Raw genomic sequence first — 9,428 nt, 5'->3', positions numbered from 1 at the left:
TTGTGTTTTAACCATAGAGCTCTGCAGGCTCTCTAAGCATCTCACCGGCCTCATTAGACCAGAATGTCTCTAACAGGACCAAGGAAGGGTCTGGCTGTAGCCATGGTTACAAAGATGGTCACAGTTATGTTTTTTCCCCCTGATGTCATTGTGACCTGAGTCAAAGACTATTTTAGCAAACCAGTGGTCAGAGTTTATATGGTAATATGTGTAGCGGACATTTTAAGTAATGGATAAAGTGAGAGTTAAGAAGATGGTTACAACAGTTTGGATAGAACCAATGGTCTATGAAAATCTGGACAGTGTGGAATGTGAACATGAGAAAAATCCCAAATAATCTATATTTTAAGTCATAACTGACAATTATGCTTTCCCCAAACGACAATGAGATTAAATGGAGAGTAAATGTAGTCTTTTTTTGCTTCTCAGAAACAGAGCATTATAATATTCTGATGTGTATCCCTTTACCTATATACTTCCTATAACTTACTATAAGTTTAAAAAGTTTGGCAACCCTTGCTATAGGCTATGGGGTATATCAGACACAGGCCAAGTTGTGAGGATATCTTTTCTATAGAGTTCCAGAAGCTCAGTGATTTTTCTGTGGAGTTGATGGAGTTTTTTTGAGCCTCTGGATGGTGATGTGAGTGAGTGAGTCACTGTCTGAGAGCTCAATGTAATATAGAGTCATCTATAAGATAAAATCAACAGGTAACCATCATGGAGCATACTTCCTCAATGGGTGCTTCTGTCTGTCCCAACACGTGCCCTCAGATGAAAGGCCATAGCACACAGATTAGATATCGCTGAAATATGCAACCATATTTATTTCCAGTAAAATACAGAAGCCATAATTATTCTCTATCAATTCTGAAACCAAAGTAATGATATATGCTTATAGAAATGTAAAGCAAAAAGTAATTTATATACATACTCTAACAAAATAAATACTGGCAATAACTCATTCAGTGTAAATGTGATTCACTTCATCATGAAAACTTTTTATAGCAGCAGAAACCTGTGGGGCGTTCCTGTTAAGGAGGCGCTGAAGTGTCTGCTGAGTTCAGTAATTATCTGACTACCATGCAAATGCTTTAATGTGCGTGAATAAATCATGCCATGAAAAGGGAGATCCCTGCTCAATTATAGCCTTATATCCACCACACTGAGCTCCTCTATGGTCGACCACTACCAGCCAATCAGCCCTGGGCGTTCACTCATAGGTGAATTCAGCTGTGTATGTGTCTGCGATATCTGGGTGTTTCTTCAACTTTGGGCACTTTCGTGTTCTTAGTGTTTCATTTTTATTAAAATATTTTTACATACATAGAAAAATGGCATTAAAACATTTAACACAACTGGCATGTCATTTCCACCACCATCTACAATTTTGACCCTATTAATGTTAGTGTGAAAATATTATTTAATTGTGTATTTAGGATATATAAAATGCTATGCTATGAAATATTTTATGACATTAGGTCAAATAATAAATATAAATGTCCAAATTGTCAAACATTTTCACATGAATGAATAAATTAATGAATGAAATGGCATATTAATGGCAATGGCAATTAATGTCATGAAATGACAGCGTGAGGAGATCCTGCGGCAGGATCAATGCACGCAAAGCTCCGGGTCCTGACAACATCCCTGGGTGTGTACTGAGAGACTGTGCAGCAGAACTCACTGATGTCTTCACAGACATTTTCAACATTTCACTGAGTCAGGCTGTTGTTCCCACATGTTTCAAAACTACCACCATCATTCCAGTCCTGAAGGAGCCATCTCCATCCTGCTTCAATGACTACCGTCCTGTTGCACTTACCCCCATTCTCATGAAGTGCTTTGAACGGCTAGTCATGCACCACATCAAGTCTGCCCTCTCCCCCCTCCCTGGCCCCTTCCAGTTTGCATATCGGTCCAACCGGTTGACCGATGATGCCATCGCCACTGCCGTCCACTCAGCACTCACACATCTGGACAAAAAGGACTCCTATGTCAGAAACGACTGTGGTGGGTCTCATCAGCAACAAAGATGAGACAAACTACAGGAGCGAGGTGAGCCGCCTGGCCGGCTGGTGCAAGGACAACAATCTCTCTCTGAAGGTGGAGAAGACGAAGGAGATTGTTGTTGACTTCAGGAGAGTACACACTCAGCACATTCCTCTGACCATCAATGGTGCAACTGTGGAGAGAGTGAGCAGCACCAAGTTCCTGGGTGTGCACATCACAGAGGACCTCTCCTGGACTGAAAACACAGCAGCACTGGCTAAGAAATCACAACAGCGTCTCTACTTCCTCCGAGAGCATCGAGAGCATCCTGTTGAGCTGCATCACTGTGTGGTATGGCGCCTGCAACGCGTCCTGCCGAAAGACTTTGCATGCATAGTGAGAGCAGCTGAGAAGATCATTGGTGTCTCTCTCCCCTCCCTCCAGCACATTTACTGAATCCTTCTCACTCGCAAAGCCCTCTGCATCACAGGTGATCCCACCCACCCTTCATACAGCTTCTTCAGTCTGCTGCCATCAGGGAGGAGACTGGGGAGTCTCCCGGCCAGGACCAGCAGACTGAAGGACAGCTTCATCCACCAGGCTGTCAGGAAGCTGAACTCCCTCCAGAACTTAGCCCCCCCCCCCCCTCCCCCCTTCCTTTATTCTGCCCCAGGCACCACTGAACTATGAACCCCCCCTCCCCCCCACCAGATCCCACATCCCCAGGTCCTTCCACCCCACGATGCACTTTGTGCAGCATTGGTCTGCTCATTCACCATGGAACTGAGTTCATTCTACTACCTCATCAGTCAGTTATACAAAATAACTGCTCTTGAGCCCCTTTTCCCTTTAATCAGACTTAATTTTTGTTGTTCACTTCATTGATTTGCACTCTATATGCCATTTGCCTTGCACTGCTTTATTCAACTTTATTTTTAATTTTATTATATGTCTTTTTTTACATTCCCTTATTGTATAGTTGTATCTACATTTTATATTTGATCTAGATTTTTAGGCTCTACTGTTAAATTTATCTGTATGCACGGGGGGTCTGAGAGTAACACAATTTTGATTCTCTGTATGTATGTACTGTACATGTGGAAGAATTGACAATAAAGGAATGACTTGACTTGAAATGGCAAATATAAATATTCATTACAAGAGTCAAAAATGCAACTTACATCATCATCATCATCATCATCATCATTTCCACAAAATAAATAAATAAATAATTATTAATTTCCCTATCTTCAAAAAGTATTGTGAATTACATAGCAGAACCAGTATCCACAGTCTATGCAATGTTTTCTTGCATATTTGAATATTTTGGAATATATCTCTAACATAAATTTTAGAATTATAAAACAATGTTATATTGTATCTTGCCTTTGTTTTTACAAAATGTTGTCATTTATGGTGAGCTAACTGGTTTGGTTCAAGGCTTAAAATCCAGACAATTCATGAGAAAACTACACCAAAAGTTTGAAGACTTAGATTTTTTTTTCTCATATGCTCACCAAGGTAAATGTAAAAATAGTGATATTGAGAAATTTTATTACAATTTGAAATAAATTGTTTTCAAAACAACAGCATTTATTTGAAATAGAAATATTCTGTAATATTATAAATGCATTTACTATCACTTTTTTATTATAAAGATTGCTGTTTCATTCAATATTGCTTGTTTTGTAATGATATTTCTGTTTTCAATTCAGAAATTTTCTGCTGACCATTTGGCTTCTTAAGACGGGTTTTCCAGGGGTCCACAGACACATTAAAGTCAATACATACAGACACATTACAACTCAAACCTGACACTTGTCTCAGGCACATATCATGCTGAATGCAAACGGCAGTATCTCCATTCAGAGGGCCTCTCTTAAACAAACATCTCTACTAACCTCAAGTCAGTCTGGTGAGGTGACCTGACCCTTGCATTGTTTAGAAAATGGCACTGTACACTGAAAAAAATATATATAAACGCAACACTTTTGTTTTTTTGCCACCATCTTTCATGAGCTGAACTCAAAGATCTAAGAGTTTTATTCATGTACACAAAAGGCCTTTTTACACAAATCTGTCTATACATCTGTGTTAGTGAGCACTTCTCCTTTGCTGAGATAATTCATAAAGTAACGTTTTTAACTGTTGTGTGTTATTTTATATTATTAAGAGAGAGCCAAGCCTGAAAACACTAAGATTTATAATAAAGCCCCCTCCTCCTCCTCACACTGCTTTCTCAATCTCTCTCTTTCTCTGCTACACATCTGTTTCTGGCCCCTCTGATCAGGTCCAGGAGACGACAATATATAGGTCAACGTTTACAGCTGAAACTATGACCACACTCATTAAGTGATTGAAGCAGTGCATGGCATCAAGCAGACAGAGTTATGAAATACACTGTAGTCGATCTTTATCATGGGATATATCATCTCTTTAGATGTTTAGTGAACTCATGCTGGACTATTGCTGAGAAAGAAAAAAAAAGTATGTTCCTATGAATTTGTTATACTGACCTCTGCTGGCAAATCTAATGAAGTACATAAAATCAATAAAAGGGAATATTCTATTCACATTAACGTGTAACTGATAATAAAGTAAAACCTGTAGTTTTAGTTAGATTAAATTATATTAAAAGTGCATTCATGAATTCTTATTTCGAAATTAATTCACTTAGACCAGGGGTGCCCAAACTCAGTCCTAGAGCGCCACAGTCCTGCAGAGTTTAGCTCTAGCTTGTCTCAACACACCTGCCTGGGGGTTTCTAGTATGCCTAGAACCTCGATTAGCTGGTTCAGATGTGTTTAACCCTCTGGAATCTAAAGGTATTTTTGGGGCCTAGAGAAGTTTCTTCATGCCCTGACATTTGTGGGTTTTTTTTTTTCAGTTTCTTATAAATATCTAAATGGGTAAAGTCTAATCTCACTGTAATCAGCACAAACTGGGCTATAATAATATGTGAAATGCATGTATGTACATGATTGTGTTTTTGTGAAAAACCAAAAATGTTAAAACACTTAATAAGGCAAAAAAAAAAAAAACACATAAAGAACATTGGTTCCCGGGATTTTTGAGAACTGGAGGTTGTAGCCTAGAATTTTTCTTTCTAAATTATGTGAAAATCATCTTGTTTACTCACTTACAGAAAACAATATATTGATTTAAATTTTCTAAGACACTTTTTGTTGGTAAAAGTCATTTGCGAGTAGGCGTCAACTATCATGAATATTATTGTGATTTACACCTGAGTAGACAAAGACCTGCATAATGAGCCTTTCAGTCAGCTGTGTGTCTAAGAGGGAAGAGTTACATGAAAGAATGTGAGAACAAAATAAATCTATATAATTTTATGTTTGTAGTTTATTTAGAATAGATTTAATTATCCCACAACATAATTTAATATCCACTTGGTGGAGCAGTTAAACAGTTTGTTAGGAACAATCAAAGCTGACTTTCAAACTAATGTTTTTGCATCATTAGTCCAGTCACACAATCCTTCAGAAATCCTTTTAACTATCTTATTTTCAACCAAAAAAAAAAAAAAAACATTTATTATTATTATTATTATTATTATTATTATTATTATTAATGTTGAAAAGAGCTGAGAATGTTTTTTAGGGGATATAAATTAAAAGAACACAATTTTTTTTTGTTACAGTTACATTTATTTGTTACATTTATATTATTTACATCAAGCTTTTGAATTGTATGGTATTGTATATTGTTATTGATATTTCATAATATGTCACTTGATTATACATTTAGTCAGGAATTATAGTTTGGAAAAAGTCTAACTAGTAAAATGCTTACACATTATGAAAACTAGTATTAAAGTATATAAATAAGTAAAAAGAGACTTACTCATGTTTATGATCTCTGCTGAATAAAGTGCTTAATTCTTTTTTTCTGAGGAAATCCATTTTTCAAATCCTTCATCACATCTTTTGGGGTGTATTATGTCTTATTCCTATCATCGCTAACCAAACAGTAAAATAAAAAAAACTTGAAGAACAGGGTTGGAGATGAAAAAGCAAGCAAACTTGGCAAAAAAGCTCTTTCTGATTCTGATGTTACAGATTTTTCATGCTATAAAAGAAAGACATAATGCTTGTTTTGAGGCACAACGTTCTTCACTGATCAATTTGCAAAGCCTATAATTGTTGTGTACAGGGCCAGTGCGTGACAAACTAGGCAAAAAGGAGAGATTAAAATGTTATTTTACTGGACATTCGTTTGGAATTATTGCACTCATAAGTTATCACCCCATTATGCTAATTTAACTTCCTTTCATAATAGTGCCACTCCCGCGATGCCAAACAACAATGAATTTACTGATAAAAATAGCTGCAGAAGCAGCATTGAAGAGAGCAAACAAATCCAAACTTAGAAGTTTCTTTCCATCTCAAGACTAAATTCTTGGATATTTCTCTTTGGCCAACCGCACAAAGTCTTCAGCACTGTCCAAAGACACCAATCGATCCTAGGAAATGATCATAACAATCAAAATGCTCATTATTCCAAAACTGGCACATCCTTGATCGAGCAAAAAATATAATGACGTATAAAACTCTACTTTTTACATTACATGTTTATCATGATGAGTCATTTTAATGTATACATACAGTATAATATTGAGGCTTTTGACCTGAGCCTCAGTCCAGTCACTGAGGACTGTTATTTATTATGCAGATATTAATTTACCATGACAAAGACATATCTTTCACTGGTGCTGAGTCCACGGAGGAAGAGGTCTGTCTCCTCTGATACTATGCGCAGGAGTTCTCTGGCCTTCTCCATATTGTCCCAGTCATTCAGAACAGTCTGTCTGTTCACTGTCAGTAAGGAATCTGCCTCCCTCTGGTAACCTGGATCAATAAGATACATGTACATTTACATGACTGCACTTCTTCAGACACACATTCCACTTACATGGGCAAATAAGTGTCACGTTTGGCTTGGTATGCTATTGCTATTATGTCAAATGGCATTGTGCATTATACATTTAAGCATAAATAACTAACATTTTTAAAAACAAAATGAACAGTGTTCTTGTAATCCCTGACCAGAGCTGAAAAAGTAAGAAAAAAGAAAACTCAGCCAGAAAACAAATGTAATATGAATGAAAAATATCTAAAATTCAAAATTAATACAACACGTTCAGAGGTTTGGGGTAAGAAAGATTGTTAAGGTTTCTAATGAACAACATTTTGCATTTATTTGATCAAAAATACAATAAAATAACAATATTGTGAAATATTATTACAAGTTTTTTAATGTATTTTTTGTGATGGCAAAGGCAAATGTTCAGCTGTTATTTCTTCAGACTTGATTATAACATGATCCTTCAGAAATCTGTGCTGCTGAATATCTTTGTGGAAACTGTAATATTTGTTCAGGATTCTTTGATATATACAATAAAATATAATAAATAAAAGATAACTGTATTTACTTGAAACAGAAATCTTTTGTAACATTACAAATGTATTTAATGTCACTTTGGATCATTTATTGCATCCATGCTAAATATATATAAATATAAATATATATATATATATATATATATATATATATATATATATATATATATATATATATATATATATATATATATATATATATATATATATATATATATATATATAATAAAGCTATATATATAAAGCTATTTACATAAAGCTATATATATAAAGCTATTTATATCATAAAGCTATTTACAAATAATGCATTTCGAAAATAATAAAATAAATATAGTCCACCTCACCCAGCTGAAGCAAGATCTTCTTCCAACGTGTACAAACTTCTTTACGAGCACACCTCAGAGTGTGGATATCATAATTCAGTTTCTCCCATTCCTAAAACACACACACACAAATAGTAGAAGTGCAAGACACAAAGAAATCTTTGAAGAGCTTTCTGGCTGGAGGCACAGGTTTCGTGGAAGAACATCACTATTGGGTTACCATCGATTGATTCTATCAAGTTCATAAGTGCATTAGAAACCATGTGCTCTTCCATCTGTCCACAACAAGCTAAAGCTCCTGTACGACGTGGACAATAACATACAGGAATCATGAACAAGAGAGGTTGTTAAAATCACAAATATTGCATTTTACATATATATGTAACCTAACTCACCTTAGGTTTGTGTACAAAGTGAACTCTTGATCACTTATCTTTCTGGTACAGTTGAGCTGAATTCAATTTGAGAAAATTCGTAAATTACATCAGCCTAAATTCTGATGCATTTACTCGTAGCCAAAGTCCAATACAAAAAAGTCTAAGTCACATCTTCTCTAAATCACGAAGCAGTACGTATAAGGATTTGTGGATTTTGTACTGGTCCAGGCATAACTGAATCATTTCTTTTGCAGTGTGATTTGAATGGTTGCATTAAAAATCTGACCAACATCACACACAAGCTCAATTATAATATAATATATAACTTATAATATATAATAAATAACTTCAAAGACATTTCCCAGAATTCACAAAGTTCATTTCAAGAATTGTGTAGGCTGTCATTCATGTAAAAAAAAATTAAAAATAAAATAAAATAAAAAAGTCTAGTCACAAACAATTTGAGAACTGTATCACAAAGTGCATGCGTATTCGTTCCTCACCTCAGTGTCTTTTTCCACTTTGTTCCTCATCCTGATGAATGCGTGTAATTCAACATCTGATTCCTCCTCAGTAGTGGAGATGGAGGACTGAGTGCTGCTCCAGGCCCTCTCCTCCTTCTCAGGTCCAGATCTGCTGTCCTGCAGCTCATGAGCCACTGCTGTCTCACTGATGGAGGCAACACTGTATTCAAAGACTTTATTAATCTATATTTCACAAATGCATATGGATTCAGTACTATTGAAGATTCTAGCGATGAATGACAAATGTAATATTGGTGATATTTGTCATTTTTACAAACATATAATATTCAATGATTATTATTTACTTTTAAATCCTCAAACCTGTATTAACCTATTATATATATATATATCTTTTTAAATCCACTCTTGTTGTAATTATTATTATTTTTTAATAAAAAATCCATCTTTAATTACATGTACGCACAAAAAAAAGTTGTATATGTTTACAAGTTATACAACTGTACACAAGAAAAACACCAACATTTTGTCACTTACCTTAATATGCAATCTTTCTCCTCAGTAGTTCCATGAATAGGACAGCAGCCAGAATAAAAGATTCCCATTTAAAGCAACAAAGATTTTTCCCCCTAAAATGAGCTAAAATTCAGTACTCAGTACACATACTCATAGTTATTGTTCCTTATAGTAGAGCCACCATCCTCCATGCAATAGGACAGAAATTTGTGCTGAAGTTATTTCTTACAGGCGGTGTCCTTAACTTGATAATTGGCGACTCTGGCCATGTGACTGGACTGTTTAAATGCCCTTGGGACTAATCAAATTTAAGACAGT

General features: G+C 35.4%; 1 protein-coding gene across 1 annotated transcript; it reads right to left on the bottom strand.

Annotated features, from left to right (window-relative positions):
• Positions 1–6,196: 6,196 nt before the first annotated feature.
• On the bottom strand, positions 6,197–9,300 carry LOC128019629 (melanoregulin-like). The gene is made up of 5 exons (XM_052605717.1): positions 9,132–9,300; positions 8,616–8,796; positions 7,757–7,847; positions 6,697–6,860; positions 6,197–6,475 (listed from the first exon to the last, which is right to left on the bottom strand). The coding sequence occupies exons 1-5, from the start codon at positions 9,197–9,199 to the stop codon at positions 6,404–6,406; spliced, it is 576 nt and encodes a 191-aa protein (XP_052461677.1). The 5' UTR covers positions 9,200–9,300; the 3' UTR covers positions 6,197–6,403.
• Between the last annotated feature and the right edge of the window lie 128 nt (positions 9,301–9,428).

This window comes from Carassius gibelio, chromosome A9, assembly GCF_023724105.1.
Source record: "Carassius gibelio isolate Cgi1373 ecotype wild population from Czech Republic chromosome A9, carGib1.2-hapl.c, whole genome shotgun sequence".
Lineage (NCBI taxonomy): Eukaryota > Metazoa > Chordata > Actinopteri > Cypriniformes > Cyprinidae > Carassius > Carassius gibelio.
The sequence above is the reverse complement of the archived record's forward strand: the minus strand, read 5'-3'. Positions and strand labels throughout refer to the sequence as shown.

Excerpts from the sequence above, each read along its gene's own strand:
- LOC128019629 (XM_052605717.1), bottom strand. The coding sequence starts at position 9,199 with ATGGGAATCTTTTATTCTGGCTGCTGTCCTATTCATGGAACTACTGAG. Across the intron at positions 8,797-9,131 it reads GAGAAAGATTGCATATTAAG|TGTTGCCTCCATCAGTGAGA; the intron begins GTAAGTGACAAA and ends CTTTGAATACAG. Across the intron at positions 6,476-6,696 it reads AAAGATATGTCTTTGTCATG|GATCGATTGGTGTCTTTGGA; the intron begins GTAAATTAATAT and ends ATCATTTCCTAG.